Source organism: Ipomoea nil, unplaced genomic scaffold (assembly GCF_001879475.1).
Source record: "Ipomoea nil cultivar Tokyo-kokei standard unplaced genomic scaffold, Asagao_1.1 scaffold1179, whole genome shotgun sequence".
Taxonomy (NCBI): domain Eukaryota; kingdom Viridiplantae; phylum Streptophyta; class Magnoliopsida; order Solanales; family Convolvulaceae; genus Ipomoea; species Ipomoea nil.
Window position 1 is genome coordinate 219157 of NW_017617607.1, and position 27139 is coordinate 246295.

The following is a 27139-nucleotide window of genomic DNA, read 5'->3' on the forward strand; positions in this document are numbered from 1 at the left end:
TGGGATGTCAATGTCGTCTTGATCAGTGTCAGATTCTGATTCTGGTTCTGGGACAGGTTCAGATGGCGTTGGTGATGGCGTAAGTGACTCTGGATCTGGTTCAGGAGTTTCAGGATCAGGAGTTTCAGATTCTGTCACTGACTCAGGTTGTGAATACCAATATCATTCGGTTGATCATCAATTACAACATTTGTAGACTTCATGATGGTCTTGGTCACTTTGTGCTATACACGATATGCACTGCTGTTCGTTGAATAACCGGAAAAGATCCCGTCGTTGCTTTTTGGTTCAAATTTTGCAACAGTATTTTTATCCTTCATAATAAAATATCGTGAGAAAAAAATATGAAAATATGTAACATTCGGCTTCTTACCTTTCCATAATTCGTATGGGGTTTGTGTTGAGCCGGGACGAAGATAGGCGTAGTTGATAAATGTGACATGAAGTGTTTACAGCCTCTGCCCAGAACTTTTGAGGTAATCCTTTGGCGCTGAATACTCGTGTTTATGGTATGTTGAGTTGGATGAAATGATTTGGTCAGTTTCCTAGCTTGGCAGGCACCACAAATGGTTGATTCAACTTTCATCTTGGGTAACCCCTTCTATCTTCGTTAGTTTATCAAGTAGTCTGTAACTCAGATACCCTAGTTTTTGGTGCCATAGCTCAGCTTCATCTATGCTGGTCCTGCAACAGAGGATGTGTTAGTTATAATATATCAATTGTCAATTGACCTTTTACCTTCCATAACGCATTGACTTGTTTTGTCCAGGACACTGTAGTTGTTTTTGGTGAAGCACACGTTCCAGTTTTGGTTACATAGTTGACTTATACTTATGAGATTTGCGTGAAGTCCACTGACTAGCAAAACTTTGTCCAACTTTGGTAAGCCAGCTACATTGAGTGTGCCTATGCCAGTAACCTGACCTTTAATGCCGTCGCCAAAGGTAACTTCACCTTTACTGGTGTTTACGTTACTTAGAAATTTGGCATTTCCTGTCATGTGCCGGGAACAACCGTTGTCAAAATACCATTTCTCTTCTCTTCCTGCACTTTTAGAGTGAAACGAAACAAATGAGATATAGTCAGTCTTTTTAAACCAAATTTGTTTTGTAAAGGGATGGATTTTCTTGTGCCTGAACTTCTCAATTCTTTGGTCCTTGTAAAAGTAGTAGCATTCAGGTCTGGTATGCCCTCGTAACCTGCAATAATGACATACGGGGTTATAAAGTTTATAATGTAGTTTATTTGGTCTTACTATACCATGGGTGCGTTTCATTGTGCTGGATTCAGGGATGTCCTCTGGATCAGGTCCAGATGCTTTGACAAATACCGTTTTATCTTTTGAGTTGCTTCCGGTGAAGCCCAAACCAAATTTTGCAGAAGTTTTTCTTCCGTAATCAAGGATTTTATCAAGTGTTGAAGTGGTGTCCATCATTTGGATTTGTCGTTTGTAGGTTCTTAGCTCCTGCTTCAAAGTCTGTACTTCTTGTTGTAGTTTCTATTCTCGGTCGGCTGCCTCCTTAAGCAGTACATTCCCAGACTGTACTTCGTTTTGTAATTTTTCTTCTCGGTCAGCTGCTTCTTTAAGTAGTACATTCCTATCAGCTATTTGAGTTTGATATACTTTACTAGCATTTGTTACAATCTCTATCTCACTAGCTAGTTTACGATTTACTTTTTGTAGGGCTTCCCATTTGGGATACAACTTATTAAACTCAACTTCAAAAGATAAAGCATTTAGTTCTAAGTCTTCCGCGGAGACATATTCACCACTCTCTGAGTCAGATCCTTCAACAGATTCCGAACAGCCAGCGACACGTGCAGTAAATGCTACAAAGTTACCCAAGATTTCTTCGACATCCGATCTAGTTGTTTCAACGTCAGGCTCGTCATCACTCCAGGTAATGGATGACATAGATTTTTTGCTTCGAAGGTAGGTAGCACACTCTGCTTGTACATGTCCAAAGCCCTCACACTCATAACACTTGATTCCTTTATTGTTGGGTTTTTCTTTGGACTGTCCTGGACGTGAGACAGACTGTTTGAAGTTTGATGCCCTGTCCTAGGACCAGCTTTGGACGATGTTGCTCCTCTTTGTGAATTTTTGTTGAGTGAATTTTTGGATACCTGTTTCAAAATTTTTGAAAACTGTTTAGTCAAAAAGACAACTGTATCATCACTAGTTTCGTCTGTATCAGATACAACATTATTTTCTTCAGCGGCAAAAGCTATATTTTTTTGTTTTTTCGTTTTCGTGTGATCAGTTAAAATTTCCATTTCATATGTTTTAAGATTTCCCATTAATTGAGTAACCGTTTTATTCTCCCAGCCATTATGTTCTTGGATAGCTGTGACTTTCATTCTAAACCTGGGAGGTAAAGATCTCAGAATTTTCTTAACAAGCTTTGCTTGCGAGAATGGTTCACCAAGGACCATTGCACGATTCGCCAGTTCTTGTACGCGTGTGTGAAAGTCGATGATTGTCTCATCCTCATTCATTCGAAGCTCTTCGAATTCTGACTGGACCAGTTGCAGCTTTGATTGTTTTACCGATGTAGTTCATTCGTAAGTTGACTCAAGAGTTTCCCAAGCACCTTTAGCTGAAGGAATACCTGCAACAATTGAAAACTGACTTTCATGCATAAGAGAATAAATTCTGTCTAAGGCCTTATCATTGTTTCCAGCGCTGGTTATCTCAGCTTGAGACCACTCGGTTTCAGGTTTGGCTACTTGTGTTCCGTCAGTGCTAGAGCTGGCTTTGGTCGGGTGAGTCCAACCTGTAACCACAGACTGCCACACCGCTTCACCTTGAGCTTTTAGGTGTGTACGAGTGCGAACCTTCCAATAGGCATAGTTGTCGCCAGTGAGCTGGGGAAGAATTTTAACACGATCTATTCTGTAACACTCAACAACCCATGAGATTGAACAAATTAACAGAATAAAGAATGGCAATAAAAGACACTGAAAGCTTGAGTTCAAGAGGCACGGAATAGCCAGATCGACAGACTAATAAATTAAGTCTGCAGGCTCTGATACCAATTGAAATTGCACCGTGAATCTTGAATTCAATTACACCTTTAATGTTCTACTTGTTTTTAGAAGAGATATTGCATTATCAATTATTTAGGTTATTTAATGAACATAAATAACAAAATATAAAAGCATAAAAATAAAACAAGTACTCAGAGATTGATCACGCAGTTTGAAGCGCTTCTCCTACGTCTGCGGGGCAACTCACGTCTGCCCAATCCACTATAGATGTTCTCCAAGGAGTATTACAAGAGGTAAGTACAAATGACCCTCAGCCTTTACCACTACAACACCTTCCTATCATCTACTCAGGATTGTACGTGCATGCCGTGACGATCTTCAACCGAAGCTTCAGCTGTACCAGGTACTGTCTGTGCAGACCAGAATTGAACTACAATAATAGTAATATAATTTAGCTAATTAATTTAAATAGCACTTGTGTAGATTTCACTCAATATAGCAATTCACAAAAAATGGCAACTTTCCTCTTTGGAGAGGCTTCCTTTTATAGTTGTTTAACCCATCACCTTGATCCTTAATATTAGCATCCCAACCTCTTCATTAAATCAGAGCCACAAGTTTTATTTGAATGCCTCCAAATACTCACTGCATTGCTGACTTCTCTTTTTCTAATCAACCAATTAAAATAAAGCCATGCAAAACTTAGATGATAGGAAGTGGTCCAAAACAGAAGTTTTAAACTAAATAAAACTAATTAATTCTAATTCAGGTGAGACTAAATAAATTATCCAACAAAGATTTAATGTGTACTAAAATTGTACACTTATATTGTCTAATATATACAGGTTCCATATTACTTGTGCATTTCATAACATACTAAATTCAAGTACTGCAACTCTTCCACAGACTTCTCTTCCAACATTTCTTTCCCTTGGAAGGCTTGCCTTACTTCAGCTTGTGCTTTGGCTATCACCTCTGGCTTTTTCACCATTTCCACCCGCGCGCATAATGTGCTGCTCCAAACATATCCGGCATATATGCATGCATTCATGCTTTTTATCTTAATAACTCAAAAACTAAAACATGACAAGTAAGAAGCTCAATCGGGCCATCTCATTCTGTTTTGAGCTACCCTTATATGATTGTTGTTGGACTTGATTTTATTTTTTGATTGAGATTAAAATTCTTGCTTATAACTCTAAAACCTCAATTGTCAGGCTTATTGACTGAACTAAAACTTTTGACATTTTCAAATTAACATCCCACCAACACCACCACCGGCTACCACCATCACCACTTATTATTATTATTATTATTATTATTATTATTATTATTATTATTATAAAACAAGTAATATGTTCATTTTTTTTAAAAAAAATGAACCAAACCAAAAAATAATAATTTCTTAACTTTCAACCAAATAGAAAAGATAGTTTTTTGACCTTCAGTCCAAAACCAGAGAATTAAAATATTTTTCAGAAAATGAGTCACTTTCTGAAAATCATTTTTCGAAAAGTATTTTCAACTTTCCAAACGGATCCTTTATTTCTCAATTGTGATCAAGTATAAATTTAGTCCTTTAATTATTTGTAATATAAATTTATGTTATTGGTTATTACTTATTAATGAAGGCTAAGTGAGATGGTGGGTTCAGTCTCTAGATTTTGTTATCGGTTAAATTTGTCACTTCTTTAAAAATTTAAAAACAAAAAAGTCTGCCAAGAACCTCGTGGTCTGTTGGCACCAAGTTGCTTCTTCATATGGGAGGTTATAAGTTTGAACTTCAGTGGAGGCGATATTGACTCTTTGTGCTTTAACAGATACTGGACTCTAATATAGTCAGTAGTATTAAACAAAAAAGTCCGTTCAAAGTCTAAGTATGCACACAATCAGTAGTATTAAGAAAAAAAAAAAAAAGGTTCGTTCAAAGACTAAGTATGCACACAATCCAGTGCGTGAGTAATGGAATTGTTATCAATTTATTCAAAAGCAAACAATTCAACGATATATGATTTATAAGTTTGAAACCCATTTTGATATGTACTTGTCTAGTTGATGAAGAACTTGTACAATGCTTATGGATGACTTTTGTTCGTGGCCAAGACAAGTGAAAAAGAAACAATTAGAACTACTGAGTCAATAAATGATCACCGAGTCACTGACTTTGATTACACGGCAAAATTTCATGGGGTTTTTATGATTTAATGAACTATTTGTTTCACTTAAACTTTTTTATGCAACATATTGCAAGTTTTTTTTTTCTGCAACATATTGCAAGTTTTTTTGTTTCTTCATTTTTACTTCCACAGCTATTAAACCATTTTAATATTTGGTACGTCCTTAAAATGGGATTCTAATTGGAATTTGAACTTGAAAATGAATTGTTGTAAATGGGTGCATGTGTCCAGGCCACGTAGAGCGCCAAGAAGATCGGAGATCAACAAAGATTTTAAGCCATTTGCCCTAACCGTGAATATTCAAAATTAAATCTTTCTTGAAGCATAAAAAGTCAACAACGCCACCACTAACGTTCGATCTCATGACTTCTCACATGGAAAAGGCCACTACATGTCATCTGAGTACAAAATGCTTGACAAAATTAAATCTTTCCGATGCACTGCTTTAAAATAATTGGTTTTTAATTTTAATGGTTCTCATTGAAATGCGTGTGTATATATATATATATATATATATATATATATATATATATAGGGATTGATGTAAATGAAAACAACCCATTCCATATAAGATGATGGCTACAATCATGGTTATCAATTGTTTTAGTAAAATAAACACGAGTCAATTTTATAATTATTAAAAAAATTTTCCTTTATTTTTTTTTATCTGTCCTCAACAATTGATTTAGCTAAATGAATGGATTAGAAATATATTGTTCTTAAACTAGCATGAAATAATAGTAGCAACCGATTGTTCCTAAAGTTTATAAACATGCATATTATACTCTTAATTTAAAATAATTCAAATTATGTTGTATGAATATATAAAAAGAATTAATTTTCTTTTACGTAACTCAGATAATAGCCTTATCCTTTAATTTGACCATGGTATTACTAATATATGTTGTAACAACATCCTCATTTAAGTCGGAGGACCAAATGAGGCAAATTATGCTGTGCATCCGTATGCACCATGTATGGTGCATACGGATGCAAAAACGACGTCATTTTATTAAAAACGCGCATCTCTCCTTAAAAAAAAAATTTCAGGTTCGATTCACAGCAACAACATATGAACTAAAATTTCATAATCAATGAACTATAATTTCAGAATCGATGAACTATAATTCCATAATCTATGAACTAAAATTTCATAATCTAATCTATGAACTAAAAATTTCAGAATGAATGAACTAAAATTCCAAAATCTATGAACTAAAATTTCAGAATCGATGAACTACAATTCCAGAATCGATGAACTATAATTCCAGAATCAATGAACTAAAATTTCATAATCTATGAACTAAAATTCCAGAATGAATGAACAACATAATGTTGTTGCTGAGAATCGAACCTGACTTTTTTTTTAAGGGGAGACGCGCGTTTTTAATAAAACGACGTCGTTTTTGCATCCGTATGCGCCATGCATGGTGCATACGGATGCACAACATAACTACTCACCAAATGAGACAAGACATTAGAAGTCGTAGGATCTAATATAAAAATATTAATAATTGAAGATCAAATATAAAAATAATTTAATAGTTGTGGATCAAAAGTGAAAAAGAAGCTCCACTTATAGCCATTAAAACTTCTCCATTCTTGTGAACAGGTTGGAATGTCCTTATTCTTATTATTAGGACTCTATTATTCATATTAGACTAGGACTATATTATTCGTGTTAGACTAGGATTCTATCTAGCATCTCTATATATTCTCTCTCTGTACTTTCAGACATTATTATTGAATATAACACAATTATATTCTCATATGGTATCAGTTAGCTAGGGTTTTCTTTTCCAACATCCATGTTCCTCACTTCGTAGCAGTAGCCGATGGCATCGAACCAAGATACACCGTATGAGAAGCGGTTCGGTCAACGACGTGACATTGATGATCCGTGTCAAATTTGTAAAGGTTTCGACCACATGGGAGCCAATTATTTTTGGCGTTATGATCCGTGTCAAATTTGTAACCGTTTTAGTCACACGGGAGCCAATTGTTTTTGGCGCTATGATGATCCTTGTCAAATTTGTGAATGTTTTGGTCACACGAGAGCCAACTTTTTTCGGCGTTTTTCAAGGGCTCCGGGTTTTCAGGCTAATGTGGCCATCTCTGGTGATAACGGTGATTCCAACTGTCCTCATTAGTGGTTCCCTGACACTGGTGCTACAAATCATCGTGCTACGCCTGATTCTTGTTTGATGACTTCTGCGACAAGTTATGATGGCCCGGAGACTCTGCGAGTCGGCAATGGTACAAGTTTAGCTATTGTTAATGTTGATTCTGCTTCATTAGCTACTGATTCTATGTCTTTTAAATTACATGATGTTTTGCATGTCCCTGGTCTCTCTTCTTCTCTATTATCTGTCCAACGCTTTGCAAAGGACAATAATGTTTTCTTTGAGTTTCACCCTCTTTGTTTCTATGTGAAAGACATTTTGACCAAGAAGGTTCTTTTTAAGGGACATGCGTCTGGAGGTCGCTATACATGGCCTGCGTCTTCTGTTTCTCCTGCTGCATTTGTTGTTGCACGTTCCTCTTACGTTTGGCACATGCGGTTGGGGCATCCTCATTCTCGAGTCTTACGTAAAATTTTAGCGCCTTCGTCTGTTGGTACATTTAATTCTAGTGATCTTCCCAATGTCTGTTCCTCTTGTCAATTAGGAAAATCTTCTCGTTTTCCTTTGTCTCGTGTCGAAACTACTAGTACGCATCCTTTGGAATTAATTTATTCAGATATTTGGGGCCCTGCGCCATTACTTTCTGCGTCTGGCTTTAAATATTTTGTGTTGTTTGTGGATGATTACACTCGTTATATGTGGTATTATCCCATGCGTGCTAAATCTGATTTGTATGCTATATTTGATAAGTTTCGGTCACTAGTTGAACGTTCCTTTTCTCGCAAGATTATTTCTTTTTAATCTAATTTAGGGGGAGAATATAAAAAGCTTGGTTCCACTCTTACGTCCTTAGGTATTCGTCACAGGTAATCCTGTGCGTATACTCATGAACAAAATGGCAGGGTAGAACGTAAGCATAGGCATGTTGTTGAAACGGGACTAGCATTAATGGCTCAATCCTCTGTTTCGTCTCGTTTTTGGGATTATGCTTTTGAAACTGCGGTTTATCTAATCAATAAAATGTCTACTCCTGTCTTATCTGATAAATCTCCTCATTATCTTTTGCATCGGTCTCCGCCATCTTATTCATATCTTCGTGTTTTTGGGTGTTTATGTTTTCCAAATCTGCGTCCCTATAATCGCAACAAACTACAGTTTCGGTCATCCCCTTATGTCTTTCTAGGATATCCTCCATCTTTTCGTGGCTATCGTTGTTTAGACACTAACAGTAACAAGGTTTTTATCTGTCGCCATGTGCGATTCGATGAGACTATCTTTCTTTTTGTTGCTTCGGTGGATTCGCAGGTTCCAAAACCACGCCCGGAGCCGTGGGGTGTTGCACCAATTGTTTGTGGTGGTGATCCGACTATTGTCACGGCTCGTGACCCTCCTGTCGCGCCCATAGCCGCTTCTGACCACCACCGCCAGCAACCTGCTACTGCCGAGCCCGTGACCGAGTCCGAGCGGACAGTCACGGACCAGCCGGCTCCTCGGCCAAGAGGCCAGCCTCATGGCCAGTCTCGTCCCGCGCCCTCACCCGTTCGCTCTCATGGAATGAATATGAGAAGTTCGGGACCACATGATCATGTTGCTTTATCTGCTGCTGTTACTCCTGAGCCTACATGTTTTACTCAAGCGGTTAAATTTCCTGAATGGCGGGATGCAATGGATTTGAAATTTAATGCCTTGGTGCCCAACAATACATGGAGGCTTGTTCCCTTTAAATCAGGTAAGAATGTAGTTGGATGTAAGTGGGTGTTTAGAACCAAGAGAAAGGCTGATGGTTCGATTGAGCATTACAAGGCTCGGTTAGTTGCCAAGGGATTCAATCAGATTGCTAGTGAGGATTTCTTTGAGACCTTTAGTCCCGTTTTTAAACCGACTACGGTAGGTCTTCTCTTATCCCTAGCTATTTCTCGTGGATGGACTATTCGACAGCTAGACATACACAATGCTTTCCTAAACGGAAATCTTGCTGAGACAGTTTATATGCGCCAGCCCCTGGCTATGAAGACAAAATGATGCTCGTGCACGTTTGTCTCCTTCAACGTTCTTTGTATGGGCTTAAACAAGTTCCCCGTGCTTGGTTCACACGTTTGCATGATTTTCTGGTTTCTGTTGGTTTCTCACCTTCCAAGACTGATATATCTTTATTTATATATTCACATGGCAATACTCGTCTATATTTTCTGGTTTATGTGGATGATATTTTTGTTATGGGTTCTGATTCGGCTCATGTGACTGATCTTATTGACAAGTTGGCTCTTGAATTTAAAGTTCGTGATATGGGAGTGCCCTCTTTTTTCCTGGGTATTGAGACTATTCCGTTGTCTGGTGGCATGCTTCTGTCTCAACAACGGTACATGAAGGATATTTTAAAACGGGCAGGTATGGTTGATTGCAAGCCCGTGGCCACTCCGGTTTCAACCGCGAAGGCTGAGACTGGTGTCATGGTGCCATATGATGATCCCACTCAGTATCGCAGTTTTGTAGGTGCTCTACAATATCTTACGGTAACTCGTCATGATCTTTCCTATGCAGTCAATCGTTTGTGTCAGCACATGCACTCTCCCTCCACTGCGGATTGGGCGGCTCTCAAGAGGGTGTTACGGTATGTAAATGGGACACTACATCTCGGTCTTAAAATTACTTCCTCTCCCGCTCTGGATATTCATGCTTATTCTGATTCCGATTGGGCTTGCAATCCTAATGATCGAAAATCTACTAGTGGTTTTGCTGTGTTTTTGGGGACCAATCTTGTCTCATGGGTTTGTCGAAAATAGCGTATTGTGGCTCTTTCCTCAACTGAGGCAGAATACAAAGGACTCGCTGATGTTTCTGCAGATGTTACTTGGCTCGTATCTCTCATGTAGGAACTCGGGTTTGCGCCACCTTCTGTGCCCAAACTCTGGTGTGATAATCTGGGTGCTATTTATCTTTGTGCTAATCCGATGTTTCATGTTCGCACCAAACACATTGAGATCGACTACCACTTTGTTCGCGATAAAGTAGCAAAGAAGGAATTACAAGTCAATTTAATTTCTATCAAAGATCAGATAGCGGATATTTTTACTAAGTCTCTTTCGTCGGTACGTTTTAATTTACTCTGTTCCAAGCTCATTGTTTTGGCTGACCAAACTTGTGCTTGAGGGGAGTATTAGGACTCTATTTTTCATATTAGACTAGGAATATATTATTCGTGTTAGACTAGGATTCTATCTAGCATCTCTATATATTCGCTTCATGTACTTTCAGACATTATTATTGAATACAACACAATTATATTCTCATCCTTATTGTCAACCCATTAACTACTCAACTTTGGATTGTTCCATTTCTGAATTTGACATCCATAATCTTTCGACAATCAAATTAAAAATTGGATGAAATTAAAAATTAATTGATGTAAATTGTTGCAAGTATCTAGGCCACGTAGCGCCAAGAAGATCAGAAAACAATAAAGACTTAATGATGGCCGGGGGTTTGGAATTAGATGTTTTTAGATAGGCGATTCAGATTGATTCTTAATTTATTTCATGGAGAGTGATTTTTACAGAAACGCACCTCTCTCTCTCTCTCTCTCTCTATATATATATATATATATATATATATATATATATATATATATATATATATATATATATATATATATATATATATATATATATATATATATATATATATATATATATATATATATATATATATATATATATATATATATATATATATATATATATATATATATATATATATATATATATATATATATATATATATATATATATATATATATATATATATATATATAGGCTTCGAATCCGGTGCACCCCTATGATAAATGAGTTCATGAGAACTCATGATATCCCTTGATTAATTTTTCATCAATGGTTAAGATTATTAGAGATTGTTAAAGTAATTAAGGATATATAATAATCAAAAGGATTAAATTGTAATTGTAGTTATTTATTTATTTATGGATATAATAGTAATGGAATCTTAAACATTAAATTAGGGATATTATGAATGGTAATTGAGGACATCGATTGTTAAATGTTCTGCATAGACGTATTAAAAAAAACACGTGTATAGGCAGTACAGAGGCAACCAAGGATCACACTTCAATAATGGCTGGTACTAGCACAGGTAGGTGCATAAGCGTGTATAGGCCAGTGCATTGTCGGGTTTTTCCTTTCTTAGATTTTTGTTGTTGTGTCGAACGAACTATAAGTTAGGGTTGTTTGTGTGCCTCAGTAAGCAGCATATAGGTGGTAGCGTGGTTGCATATTAGCTTGTGTAACCCTCCCGGGTTTATTACATCGTGTATATAAAACGGAAGTTTAGGGGCCGGGTGCGTCGACTTAGAATAGTCTGTGCATTATAGCTGCGTATGAGGAGGGAATCGTTTTCCTGTATTAAATTTGTTGTTTGTTTGGTTAGATGAGCTAAATGTAGGGGTAAGTCTGTGCATGCGGGACTGAGTGATTTTTAAAAAAATAACATGAGCTTGTGTGTGAAAGCTTCTATAGCATGTGCGTACAGATTTCAGTTCTACCATGCATTTTTCCCACCCACGTAACACGCATCATTTATTTGAAAAAGCAAAAATCAAACCCACACACAGACAAAAAAAAATGATGTACCTCAAGACATGACTCACAGTGAGGACATAATGTAAAAAATTGTGGAATAAAATATGGCTGTGTGTGAAAACTAACATGAGGCTGATGTTTCATAGTTTAAGTGGTTTAAAAAAAAATTCCATAAGCATGTGCGTGAAACTTCTACATGTGCGTAAAGGTTCTCAAATTTAAGATGCATTCCCCCCCCCCCCCCCCCTGTTTGGTGATATGTATACTTGGAGTGACTAAATGATGGTTAACTACTAAGTGGATATGGTTTAATTGTTTGCAAGCTAAAATACAAGTGACATGCCCCAGTGCGCGGGAGGGGCTAAAGCGTGTGCGTAAAAGAATACCAGCGATAGCGTGTTCCAAGTGAAACATGAGCAAGAAGTTTAAAAAAAAAAAAAAAAAAAAAAAAAAAAGATTACCAAAAATGTAATTGAGTACTGGATACATCTGTAACACGCACCGTTTATTCGACATCAGTCTGTGTAGCGCAATAGGACATCAGTCTATGCATAGCGCGGATGCTGATGCATGCATGTACCGATGTTAGCATAAGAGGATCAAAGTTAGTGCATACAACTGTTACAGTGTAGGTGTTATTCCTCTGATTTGGATTTTTTACCCCATGGCAACCATGTTTGCACGAACTTTTAAAAAAAACGAAGGGGAAAAAAAAATCACACACTACAATTGAAATACGGGAAATATCTGTAACATGCAATGTTGATGTGAAAAAACATAAATCAAACAAACATCTAAGAACACAAAACAAAGTCACAAAAAAACATTTTTTAATGTGAGGAAACAATGTCAAAAATTGAGTATTTAATTACAGTCTTCCACGAGCCGCCACACTGGAACTTCGGCATCATCAGCCTGTAGCAAAGGTGCGACCACATTGCCAACACCTACCGGCACAACCGCTATAGCAACTACCGGCACACACGCAACAGCAACTACCGGCTCAACCGGAACATCACCTGAGAATGGCAAGAATTAATCAGAGTAACGATAAAAAAAAATGAAAAAAAAATGCATATTCAAACCCAAAACTGCATCCCCCTACTGTCGATATGTCTGTCTTTAAAAAAAAAAGGCATTATAAAACTAAGGAACCAAGATAAAGAAAGCAATCCAAAAACCGGTAGTGCCAATTAGCACCAAAATTTTACCGCTAACTCGCACACGGCAACAAACTAATACGCACAAAACAACACCCGTAGCCACGGTACCCCCCAAACTCCTAAGAAAGAATAAATAAATAAATAAATAAACAAGAACCGACCCAACAAAAGTAGTGCACCAACCTAAATGTAAAAAGAAAAAAAAAAAACAGTAGTGTCAATTAACAACTAAACTAAACCCTAACTTGCACACGGTAATATACTACTACGCACAAACCACCACACCTAACTATGGAACCCCAGAAAAACCACTAAAAAAAACAATAAGCACGCACCAACATAATACTAGTGGCGCACCAACCTAAAAGCAAAAATAACAACAAAACAAGCAGTGGCAATTTCCAACAACACTTTACCCCTAACTTGCACACGGTAACAAACTAATACGCACAAACCACCACCCGTAGCCGCGGTACCCCCGAACTCCTAACAAATAATAAATAAATTAATAAACACGCACCGACCCAATACCAGTAGCGCACCAACCTAACTGCACAAGCCCAAAAAATCCTTAAAAAAAAAAAAAAAAACAATAAACACGCACCAACCCAATACTAGTGGTGCACCAACATAAATGCAAAACCGACAACAAAACCAGCAGTAGCAAATACCAACAACACTTTACCCTAACTTGCACAGGGTAACAAACTAGAACGCAACAACCACCCCACCCAAAACCAGTAGCGCACCAACCTAAAACGAAAAAAAACAGGAAAAACAAAACCACAATGCAGATTACAAACTCCAAACCCAAACACACAAATTATTGGACCCATATGCATTTACCCAAGCAAAAAAATCAAACCCCAGACGCCATTCACCTACTGTGGAAATGACTTTCATTAAAAAAAAAAAAAAAAGATACAGTAAGACAAAAATTGGCTGAGATTGTCTGAAAAAATCATAAACAATTAAAAATAAATAAAAAACCTAAACGTAAACATAAATAATATGAAAAGTAACAACGTCACCAACATAAAGAACAAAACCTATCACAGGTCATATACCCACACATTTGAAGCCTCATACCTTTCACCCCTAACAAAATATTGTGCACATACTAAAACAATAATGCAAATAACACTTTTGCAAACAAACAACACACCAACAATTTATAAAATACAAAAGATTAGAATAGGCAAACTCCTCAAAATAAAAATGGAATGATGAACCACACCGGAAAAAAAAAAAAAAAACCACCAGAAAAATTAAAAAAAAAAAAAAAAAAACTCATATGCTTCAATATGATCTGTACAAGTTAAAACTCATAGAACATACATAATGAAGACTGTGATGCAATGTTTAATGATAGCAGCTATCATTAATAATCTGAAAAAACTCATCAGTTCCACTGACAATCTGAAAAAGCACAAGCATATTAATCAAACTACAATTCAAATTCTTACTTTTTCCCTATTTAAATATAGTCTATTTTGCAAATACGAATATAAACACTCTCTAATTTCAAATTGTAGATTTCTAATAAAAGAGAATTTTTTTTCAATATAATGATTTAGTTCTTAGATCTACGAAAATAGAAGCAAAAGCAAAGGATTTCATTGCATGCATTATTAATCAAACTTAGAATACTAAATATTAGAAATAAGTATGAAGATTATAACGATCTAAAATATGGATCTAATGAACACTGTTATTATACATAAATAATAAGCAACATCAATAAATGGAAGTAAGAGAACACATACACTCCTTCGTATGAACTTCAAAATTTGCTTGTGTTGAGAAGATCAGTTGATTATTGATGTTTTGAGAGTGGGTACTGAACAGACGATGACACGGTAATACAGAGAGATTTAGAGCGTCGGTGATGTCCGGAAATGGTGAGTTTAGATGAATTGTGCGAAATGATGATGTTAAGTAAATTGTCAAAGAAACGGTATTACAGAGACATAGAGAGACGGTGATGTCCGGAGATAGTTAGGTGAGATGAAACCGGCGAGAGAAGGACGAACACGTTCTACGCACAAACCAACCCAAGCACCCACTATACCACGGCAAAAGCTCAAAACAATAAAATAAAAATAATAAACAGCACTGAAATTCAAACAATTTTCAACACAAAAAATACAACAATAATTAAAAATTGCAAAAGATGAAACTATACAAGCTGCTCATCAATGGCGGCCAGAGAAAAAAAAAACAGAATAAATCACACAAGCAAGTATTCCTACACCGCCAACACCCCCCACGAAAAACAATACCCACTGTAAGAAAAACCCAACACCCCATGTACCACCCAGACCAAGACCCCTTACGTTTAGAGAATATAAAAAAAAAAAAAAAAAAAAAAAAAAAAAAAAAAAAAAAAAAAAAACCCTAACCCAGAAATCGTACCCCTTCCACCATCACACCCGCCGCACCCCCCCTCCCAAAACCCTAACGATTGACGACCGACCAACAAACACACCGGTAAAACCCCCCAAAAAAAACAAAAAAAACAAAAAAATCATCAGCACAACACCGCGAGAAAAATACAAAAACCCCAAACCACTATTGAACACTAGCCAACCCACAAACCTCTGGAAAATAAAACCCCAAAACAAACAACGAAAGAGGAGAAAAAGGATAGAAGGAAACGGAGAAAAAAAATACCTAAACTAGAAGCGGAAGAGGTGCCCCTAAGCCGCTTAGACGGCCTCCTACTGGAACCGGCCATGGAGAACGCTCGGAACACCTGTGTACCGGAGGGAAGAGATGATAGGAAGAAGAGCAGGCGGGAGAGACGAGGAGGCTGCGTTTTTTGATTATAAATCGATAACAAGGAGAGAGAAACAAAAAGAACTACCTATTATGACTACATCCACGCGCAAATTAACCGGCGAAACAAACGAGATGTCATATTAAATACAAAGAGAAAATACAAAAACGCCCCTGCCTAACTACACACCAAGCGCACGTGAGTTTAAATAACCAAACATCTGAATCGTCCAAAAATTAAAATCAACGATCAGGGACTGTGCTCACGGGCTCGGCTGACTAGGGGGTGTGCACCGGATTCAAAATCTATATATATATATATATATATATATATATATATATATATATATATATATATATATATATATATATAAAAAAGAAACACATGCAAGCGATTAAACCAAGTTCTTGGGGCCTTTTTTAATCTATATAAAGAATGTTTCCACAGGCAAAAATGATTGGAAAACTGGTTATCATTATACCCAGGTGGCTGCTTCATATAAACAATTTCAGATAATTTCCCATTCAAAGAGGCATTGTGCACATCACGCTACTTAACAACTCAACCGCAGAATATAGCTAAAGATAGAAGTAACCTGACAGTTATGAGTTTGACCACTGGGTTGAATGCGTCGAAAAAATCCTGTCCAGGTACTTGATTAAATCATTTGGCTACTAACCTTGCTTTGTGCCATTCAATTGATCTATCATCATTCCTGTTTGTGCAAAAAAACATTTGCACCCAATAACATTCATATCTATCTGTGATGGAACAAGGCACCAAGACTCATTCTGAAGAAGTGCATTAAACTCTTCGTCTATTGCCTTGCGCCAGTCACCGTGTTTTACTACATGTATATAACAAGTGGGTTTAGTAGGACAAACTTGAGCAGAGAGAGCCAAAAGATGAGCTTGAGAACGGCTCCGAGTATCCATGGTGTGCGATCGGACCATGGACTTCATGGACCGCCCCCTAGGCCGACCTCGGGGTTGGGTGGCACCACCGCTTCAGTGGGTTTAGCGTGCTCGGCCTAAGCAGGTTCCGGCAGTTCAGTGTGAGCCGGGGCCGGTTCGAGCAGTGCGGGCTAAACCGTAGTAGTGGGCGGGACAGGAACGAGCACAGATTTTGCCCATGGTTGATTTTTCTGAACCAGAGGTGCCTGCAAAACACTTATAACACTGAAAGGAAAAACTCCTTCATCAAACCGAACATGCCTGCATACATATATCTTGTTAGTTTATAAGTCCATGCACCTATACCCCCTAAATGACTCAGGATAGCGTAGGAAGACACAATGTGAAGATCTGTAAGACATTTTGTGACGATTGTAGGGACGTAAATAAGGATAGCATAAATACACAAAGACACGAAGAAAAGAATATGTAGGAGGGGATTTATGCCACAAAAGATGAGGACTTAATTTATTTAACACAGTAGATGACATCCTATTAAATAAATAAATCGCAGTCTCAAATGCAAAATCCCAAAATTTAGAAGGAACAGAAGCACGACTTAAGAGAGTTAAACCTGTTTCAACAGTGTGTCTATGCTTTCTTTCAACGAGAACATTTTGTTCATGAGTGTATGCACAAGATTCTCTATGAATAATGCCTAGTTGAGCTAAGGTGGAATGTAACTTTTTATATTCAGCTCCTAGATTAGGCTGTATGGATGTAATCTTACGATTGAAGGATCGCTTAACCATAGCACGAAACTTATCAAAAATTGCATACAGATCATATTTTTGTGCCATAGGGGAATACCAAGTGTAACGAGAGTAGTCATCAATGAAAATAACGATGTAACGATAACCATTATTAGAGAGCATGGGAGGTGGTCCCCCAATGTCTGTATAAACTAAATCAAGAATACATGAACTAGAAGACTCAACACGTGGTAAGAAAAAACGTGCAGATTTCCCTAGTTGACATGCATTACATAGACCAGAAGTACATCGAATAATATTTCTAGGCCCACTAACCGAACAAGACGAACGAATCTGACTAAGAACACGATGGTGTGGATGACCCAAACGATCATGCCAGACTGACGCGGAGGCTCGAGCTAAAAGAAATGCAGTATGAGATGAACTTGGAATGGGAAGCTTGTAAAGTCCCCCAGAGCTATTGCCCCGTAGAAGAGTTTCATTAGTTTTGATATCCTTCACAAAAAAAAAAAAAAAAGTGGGTGAAAATAAAAAAACACTTTATTATCTGACGCAAATTTTTTGACTGATAATAATGATGTAGACAAACAAAGAACATGAAGGATATTAGACAATTGAAAAGATCTAAAAGGGGTATTAAAAGTAGCATGACCAACACGACTAATAGATAAAGCCATACCGTCAGCGACATGTAAGTGTCATTACCATTGTACTCCTCCGAGATAGAAAGAATAGCTATGTCTTGGGTAGCATGATTGGTTGCACCTGTGTCTAGAAACCAAGTATGAGACCCTTGAGAATTTGAATGAGGTTCTTGATATATTATATTAGCCTGAGGATCTTTGGCATATCGGAGATGACACGTGACCGCAGTATGACCAAACACCCTACACAATTGACATTTAGGCTGTCAATTACCATTCCTGCTGCCGCCACGTCGTCCACCGCCACAATTCCGATCGTCGCCACCACCGCGCGGCTGACCGGACTGGTCGTTGCTCTGCCCGGAGTTGCGACTGCCTCCACCACGAGACAGGGAGCCTCCTCCACGTTATGCCGTAAAGGCCGTCGGCGAGCCACCGCCTGGACAACCACTCGTCATGAATTCCTCTGCACAAAGAAGATCGGCGAGCTCATGGAGCGTGACAGGCTGGCCGTGAACATTGAGGGAAGATGTGAACCCCCGGAACTCAGGCCGTAACCCTCAGAGAACGTAAAGATTCTGTTCCTCGAGAGACAACGGCAGGCCGGCGAGGGTAGGCTCTTCAACCAAAATCCTTGCTTTTCCAATTTAATCGACAACAGACGCATCTCCTTAGTGAAGCGACTACAACTGGCCGAGTAGGTTCAAGTCGCGACAGTGAGACGACGACGCGAGGGAGCTGACGATGACAGTCCAAACCACCTGGCTAGTCTGATGACCGATGGCCAACGGCATCACCTCATTGGATAGTGTTGACATAAGCATCGACAGGAGGGCCTGATTCTGTCGAACCCAGGTGCGATGCGCGGGATTGGGTTGTGCCGGCGTACTGTTTTCACCGCAGGAAAGCAAAGCCGGCGGACATGGGTTCGTACCATCAATGAACCCCATTAAATCATGACTATCAAGAAAAAGAACAACATGGGCTCTCTAAAACAGGAAGTTCTTATAGGTCAGTTTGATACTGATAAAGTGGTGAGCGGTGGACAAAGAATTCATGGTCGATGTGACCGAAGAGATAACAATATTAGAAACAGTCCATTTTGAAGAGTCAACAGCTCCGTCAGCCATTGGAAAGAAACCCTAGCTTAACTGATACCAGATGAGAACTAATAGAATTGTATTTAGTAATGTAATTACAAATGTACAGATTACAAGTATATATAAAGGGAGAGTCTCAATGAGACTGGGATAGGGAGTCATAATTTATCTAACTCAAATACATAGAGTCCTAATAAGAATAACAAATGAGATAACCCATTCCTTAAAGGGGTTGTTATACAGTGGACCATAGTCCATAGTGCTATGTGTACCATGGTTGTCAAATGAAAATGTAGTAGAATTAAAATGATACTTTAGTGTTACTAAAATGAAACTAGTGTATGTAAGAAAAGAGATAATACATCCAATGGTCCTCCGAGTATTAGCGATTTACCAGTTGTGGTCATCCGAGATTTAAATGACCTCCAATGGCCCTACATGTTTTAAAAAATAACCACCCGTGGTCCTTTTAGGACGTCTCGTGGTCATTTTAAACTCGGTTTTTTTTTTATTTTTTATTTTTTTTATTTTAATAAGAATTAGGACCACATGTGGTTATTTTTTAAAACATGGAGGACCATTGGAGGTCATTTACAACTCGAATGACTACAACTGGTAAATCGCTAATACTCAGAGGACTATTGGAGGTATTAACTCGTAAAGAAATGAAACTAAAAAACAAAGCTCATTCAGTAACGTATATTGTCAAATGAAACTATAGTATAATTAAAATGATTCTTTAATGTTGTTAAAATGATACTAGTGTGTGTGGAGAATGAAACTAAAATCAGAGCCATACAATAACATATATTATCAAATGAACTTAGGGTGTAATTAAAATAATACATTAGCATTATTATAATTAAATTAGTGTGTGTGGAAAATGAAACTAGAAAATAAAGCTCATACGATAATGTATATTGTCAAATGAAACTGTAATAGAATTAAAATGATACTTTGGTATTGCTATAATGAAATAGTATGTGTAGAAAATGAAATTGAAAAACAGAGCAATATTGTCAAATGAAACTAAAGTGTAATTAGAATGATATTTACTTTATGGATTACACTACTACATGGATCATGGTCCACAGTAAAATTTGCCTTCCTAGAGTATTATTGAGTAGACCATGGTTTATACACCTGTGTGAATCATGAATAAAAAATATATTATTTGTGTACATAAAGTGAATTATTTTGTTTACTATTAAATAATATACACTGAGTACAAAAATAATATATTTTTAGTATATTAAAAATGTATTTTATATTCAACAAAAATATATTATTTGGGTACTAACATATATACATTATTTTGTATAATGTATTTATTCAATACACAAATAATATACTTTTAGTATATTGAAAATGTTTTTCTTTTATGGTACAAACAATAATTTGCCGGTAACGTAACACTTACCTTGCCCCCTAAACGCACTCATCCTCCGCAATTTACATGCAAAAACAGGCAATGATTGACAACGTGTTTCTTACGGATTTCATGCCGTAATTAACTGCAGAATTCGTACTTCCTTGACTTGCAAATTATACGAGTCGTTCCCCCAAAACAAGGTACTTTCAGACATTATTTATTAAAATGGGATAATTTTAAATTTATTTAACAAACTATTGTAAGAAAAATTAAGAATCAATTGCAGTCATCTGAATAGATCGAACAGCTCGAATTGAATGCTACTAGCTCTATTAGATTGTAGTATCTGTTCATATACTTTCTCAACCTACTGAAACACAAAGAGCTAATAACGCCTCCACTAAGGCTCGAACTTACAACCTTCCAAATGCAAGTCCAACCCGGATACCATTGGACCACATAGTCCTAGTCAGGAGTTAAAATAATGTATTTGTTTTCTTTCTTTAATTTTTATAGCTTTCGGATGTTAATTTTCTTATTACTAATACATACTCCCACTGCCACTTATATAAATAGCCTACATTACATATTCACCTACACCACCCCACAACTTATTAATCAACATAGTGATCTTATAGATGGCCACTTCTCAAATATTCCTCTCTATTGTTTTTCATTTTCTTCTTCTCTTTTCACTGCCTTTGGAGACTGCAACTTCTGAAACAACTCAGGGAAGAGCCCTTCTCAAATGGAAGAACACCCTTGATTTCAATACTGCTGTTCTTCATTCTTGGTCTATTGATAATCTTGACAACATTTGCTGGAACTGGACGGGTATCACTTGCAACAATGCTGGAGCTGTTTATAAGATAAAACTGGACAATTTCAACCTCTCAGGTACACTTGAAGGCCTTCATTTCCTTTCATTTCCAAACCTCACCGGTTTTAGTCTCTATAATAACAACTTCACTGGATCAGTTCTATATGCTATTGCTAACCTCTCCCAACTTGTTTTCTTGGATCTCAGTTTGAATCATTTTGTAAACTTTATACCATCAGAGATTGGAAGATTAACAAAGCTCCGTTTCTTGAATCTGGGAGGAAACTCTCTTTGTGGTACTATTCCCTCCAAAATAAGCTATCTTCAACACCTTACTTCCATCTCCCTATATGCCAATTCTTTGACTGGCCAAATTCCAGAAGCAATATTCTCCAATTTGAGCAACCTTCAAAGTTTTGATTGTGGGTTGAATTTGTTCCAGGGGCCATTTCCAACAAGTTTAGTCAAGCTATCCAAGCTTAAACGACTTGACCTAAGTGAAAACAATTTCTATGGGTCACTACCTCCTACAATTGGAAATTTAAGCTCACTGACTAATCTTGATCTCAGCTCCAACATGTTGCATGGAAATATTCCAGAAATTCTATGCAATCTTCACTCCCTTAACGCTCTTCATTTATCTAACAATACTTTGAGTGGCATGATTCCTCAATGTTTGGAAAATGCAACCTCACTGAGATATCTTTTTCTCGACTCCAACATGTTGAAAGGAAATATTCCTCGAGCACTTTGCAATTTGTCCTACCTTGAGTATCTCATTTTAAATAACAATACTTTGAGTGATCTAATTCCTCAATGTCTGGGAAATGTAACATCACTTAGATATCTTTTTCTCTACTCCAACATGTTGCATGGAAATATTCCTGGAACACTTTGCAAACTTCACTCCCTAGAGGGCCTTTATTTATCTAGCAATAGTTTGAGGAGTCTGATTCCTCAATGTTTGGAAAATGCAACATCACTGAGATATCTTTATCTAGACTCCAACATTCTAGAAGGAAGTATACCTGGAGCATTTTGCAAACTTCACTCCCTTGAGGTTCTTTATTTATCTATCAATACTTTGAGTGGTCTAATTCCTCAATGTTTGGAAAATGCAACCTCATTAAGATATCTTTCTCTCTACTCCAACATGTTGCAAGGAAACATTCCTAGAACACTTTGTAAACTTCACTCCCTTGAGGTTCTGGAGTTATCTTACAATATTTTGAGTGGTCTAATCCCTCAATGTCTGGGAAATGTATCCTCATTGAGATATCTTTCTCTCATCTCCAACTTGTTACAAGGAAATATTCCTGGAGCACTTTGGAAACTTTACTCCCTAGAGCACCTTTATTTATCTAACAATAGTCTGAGCGGTCTGATTCCTCAATATTTGGAAAATGCAACCTCATTGAGATATCTTTATCTCGACTCCAACATGTTGCAAGGAAGCATTCCTGGATCACTTTGCAAACTTCACTCCCTTGAGGGTCTTGATTTATCTTACAATACTTTGAGAGGACTAATTCCTCAATGTTTGGGAAATGTATCCTCACTGAGATATCTTCATCTAAGCTCTGTCATGCTGCAAGGAAACATTCCCAGTACACTTTGTAATCTTCAATCCTTTGAGGAACTCTATTTACCTTACAATTCTTTAAGTGGTTTGATTCCTCAATGCTTGGGAAATTTAACCTCATTGAGATCCCTTTCTCTGACATCCAATATGCTGCAAGGTAATATTTCAGAAACGCTATGCAATCTTAAAAGCTCTCTGGAAATTCTATTTTTATCCATCAATGGTTTGGTAGGTGCTATTCCACAATGCATGGGAAAAATGAAAATTTTGAAATTGTTAGATGTTTCAAACAACCATCTTAGAGGTATGATAACTCCAACTCCAACCCTTAGGCATGCCGTAAATCAAAAAACAAATTCCAGTTTGATTTATGGAATAGGGACATGGTTGTGTAGTTTGAGTTCCCTGCAATTTCTTGATCTATCCAATAACTATTTACATGGTCCACTGCCTTTGTGTTTGGAGAACTTCAGCAAGGAACTTATGGTTATAAATTTAGCTAGAAATCAATTTCAGGGAACTATTCCAGGAGCATGCACAAAGACAAACAGCTTGCTGTATTTGAATTTGAATGGAAATCACATGGAAGGGCTATTGCCTCAAGGCCTGGTAAATTGCAGCTCTCTTGAGGTTCTAGATCTTGGAAATAACAATTTAAGTGACTCATTCCCTCATTGGTTAGATACTCTTACAAATTTGCGTGTTCTTGTGTTGAGATCTAATCACTTTTATGGTGATATATGCTCTTCTAACACTTCACTTCCATTCCCAAAGTTACATATATTTGATATCTCACAAAATGAGTTCACTGGTCCTTTGCCAAGACATTATATGGAGAATTTTGAAGCCATGCAACATGCAAATTATGGTGAAGTGTTGGATTATTATGATCGTTCAATAAGCCTGGTGTGGAAAGGGATAGAGCTTCAGGTGTTGCATTATAATATTTGCACATACCTTGATTTATCCAATAACTTCTTCCATGGCGAGATTCCAAAATCTTTAGGACGGCTTTGTCTCATCCGGTTTCTCAATCTGTCACACAACCAACTCACTGGTGATATTCCATCATCACTGGGTAATTTTACCGTTCTTGAGGTTCTAGATCTGTCATCGAACCAACTAGTGGGTGTGATTCCTAAACAACTTTCAAAGTCATTAACATTTCTTGCTGTATTGAATCTTTCTTATAATCATCTTTCTGGTCCTATACCTTGTGGCTCACAATTTGACACATTTACCAACATTTCCTATTTGGGAAACACAGCTCTCTGCGGATTTCCCCTAACTATACAATGCAAAGGCAGAGTTGAAGGGCAAGCGCCAAATGTGGAGGATTCACAACATTTTGGGATTGGATTTGGCTGGCAAAGTCTTGCTGTTGGATACTGTTGTGGCATACCCTTTGGTATTGCCATAGGATATCTCATATTAAAGTATGGAAAACCTCGATGGCTTGTGCGGCGATTAGTACTTGGAAACTGAAGGTGGTGGAGGTACAATAATCAAGAAGGACCAGTTAGATGAAGCAATAATTCAGCAATCTTGAAGCAAAATAGTTTCTCTTATTATATGGTTGTAGTTTTTGTTGTGTTTCTCTACTGTTTTTACAATTGTCATATTGTTGTGTGATTGTAGTGTGCTACTGTTTGGTCTGTAATTCTTCTCAATTTGCTTGAAATGGAACAATTCAGTACTCTCAAGATGCATATGAAAGTTTATATATATTATACATTTCTGGTAAAGAAAATGAATTTAACTGAGAGGAAAAAACAAAGAAAATAATAAATTTTTTAGGGAAAATCAACGATTTGGTCCCTCAATTTTTAGCGAAATATCAATGTAGTCCCTTAATCGCTAAATCATCGATTTAGTCCCTTGAAATAACTGTTTTTAGTTGATTTGCCCCCTCTGACCGTTTTCCGTTGAGAATCTGGCGAATGCTCCGATTTGGCATGGGTAAGTTTGTCATTTCACATTTTGGTCCTATTTTTTTTTTGTCCTATTTAATTGGTTTAGTCTTTTTCTTCTTCAACGATACAAGAAATTGAACAGAGAGTAGGTTTGAAGAGATTGAACAGAGAGCAGATTTGAAGAGATTGAACAGAGAGCAGATTTGAGGAAGAGAGAGTTCTGGAGCCCCCGTTTCAGCCCCGGCCGCCGTGGAGACCGCGTTTTCCGACGAGGATAAAGAGAGAGTTCTGGAAGAGAATTTGCTATTGAATCCAAACGATGTTGGAGCGTTAAGGAGTTTGATGGAGATGAAGATCCAGAGCCGGAAAATTGCAGAAGCTATTGGCATTATCGATCGATTGATGGAGATTGACCCGAGCGATACGGAGTGGCCGTTGCTGAAGTCCCATTTGTATGCTTACAGTGGAGAGGTGGAAACGGCGAAAAATGGATTCAATGAGATTCTGGCAAAGGACCCTTTTAGGGTTGAGGCTTATCACGGACTGGTAATGGCTGCATCCGAGTCCAAATCGACCCAGGATTTGAAGGAAATCGAGAAAAGAATCGATGAGGGGATGAAGCTGTGTAAGAAGCAAGGCAAGAAGGCAGAATTTAGGGATTTCAAGCTTTTGGAGGCGCAAATTCGGGTGATTGAAGGAAAGCATGATGAGGCTTTGAAGGTTTATCAGGAATTGGTGAAGGAGGAGCCCAGGGACTTTAGACCATACATATGCCAAGGGATCATATACACATTATTGAGGAAAAACAATGAAGCTGAGAAGAACTTCGAGAAGTTCCGGAGATTGGTGCCCAAGGGCCATCTTTATGCAACATACTTTGATGAAACTATGATTGCAACAAAGGTTTTTGCACAGAAAATGGAGAACGAAATAGCAATGTCCAAGAAATGAAAAGCTTCGGTTTAATTCAGAGCCCCAAATTGGCCTGTTTGAGCTGTTCCTATTGTGGGATACGGTATGCTGCAGTTTCTCTGTTGAGTTATTGACAAGCATATACTTTACATATATTGTTTTGCATATGTGATAGTACTACTCTCTATGGTTTCATATTGTAGAGTACTACTCTCTCTGTTCAATCTCTTCAAACATGCTCTCTGTTCAATCTCTTGTATCGTTGAAGAAGAAGAAGACTAAACCAATTAAATAGGGCAAAAAGAATAGGACCAAAATGTGAAATGACAAACTTACCCATGCCAAATCGGAGCATTCGCCGGATTCTCAACGGGAAACGGTCGGAAGGGGCAAATCAACTAAAAACAGTTATTTCCAGGGACCAAATCGATGATTTAGCGATTAAGGGACTACATTGATATTTCGCTAACAATTGAGGGACCAAATCGTTGATTTTCCCAATTTTTTAAAAAATTCAGAATGCACCTAAGCATTTTATTTGAGAAAATTTCAATTTTGGTCCATTAACTATTGGAGTTGTGTTAATTGCAACACTTGACTATTAAAAATATTAATTTAGTACCTTGACTATGCAATTTCTATCAATTTTGGTCATGCCGGTCAAATTACCCGCAAAAGTGGCCGGAAAAATTTTAATGGTAAACTAATGGGGGTATTTTGGTCTTTTACTTCTTCACTATTCTTCTTCTCCGTTGGGTTTTTTCCAGGCGCAGAACCCATGATGGCCATTGATGGGTTTGTAACTTTGTTTGCATCCAGAGCATTTAGACCAAGAAAATTGGCAACAATGGCTTCAACCACAGTATTAGTTTAAGGGAAAATGGCACTTTTTCCCCCTATGTTATATGCTTATAGCACTTTTTTCCCCTGAGTTATTCATGCATCCACATTTGCCCCCTCAATTATTATAAAAGTGGCGGCTTTTCCCCCTGATAATATTAAATAGACATTTTTACCCTTAAAATACATATTTTATTTATTTCTCTTGTTCAACAAATTATTGTTTATACGTAGGGATGGCCACGGTTCGGTTCGAACTGAACCGAACACTATAGCAATCAAATAAAAAAAATCGGTTATGATTCATAACATAAACCAATATTTGGGTTTCCGTTTATTAAAATTGTGAAGTGGACAAAAAATAGATTCTGAACCGTGAACCAGAGGTTCAAATCGGAACAACTACTAGCAATAGCTTAAAATTAGAATTATAATATTTGCAAATAGTGTATGTTTTTTTCGCAT

At 37.3% G+C, this 27139-nt stretch overlaps 1 protein-coding gene across 1 annotated transcript; it reads left to right on the top strand.

Annotated features, from left to right (window-relative positions):
- The first annotated feature begins 7181 nt into the window (after positions 1-7181).
- LOC109183787 (protein SLOW GREEN 1, chloroplastic-like) lies at positions 7182-26018 on the top strand. Its single transcript, XM_019333849.1, has 7 exons — positions 7182-7334; positions 8597-8915; positions 11384-11437; positions 13035-13066; positions 18556-18562; positions 23542-23544; positions 25149-26018. Exons 1-7 carry the CDS (start codon positions 7182-7184, stop codon positions 25871-25873), a joined length of 1293 nt encoding a protein of 430 aa, XP_019189394.1. The 3' UTR covers positions 25874-26018.
- Positions 26019-27139: the final 1121 nt, after the last annotated feature.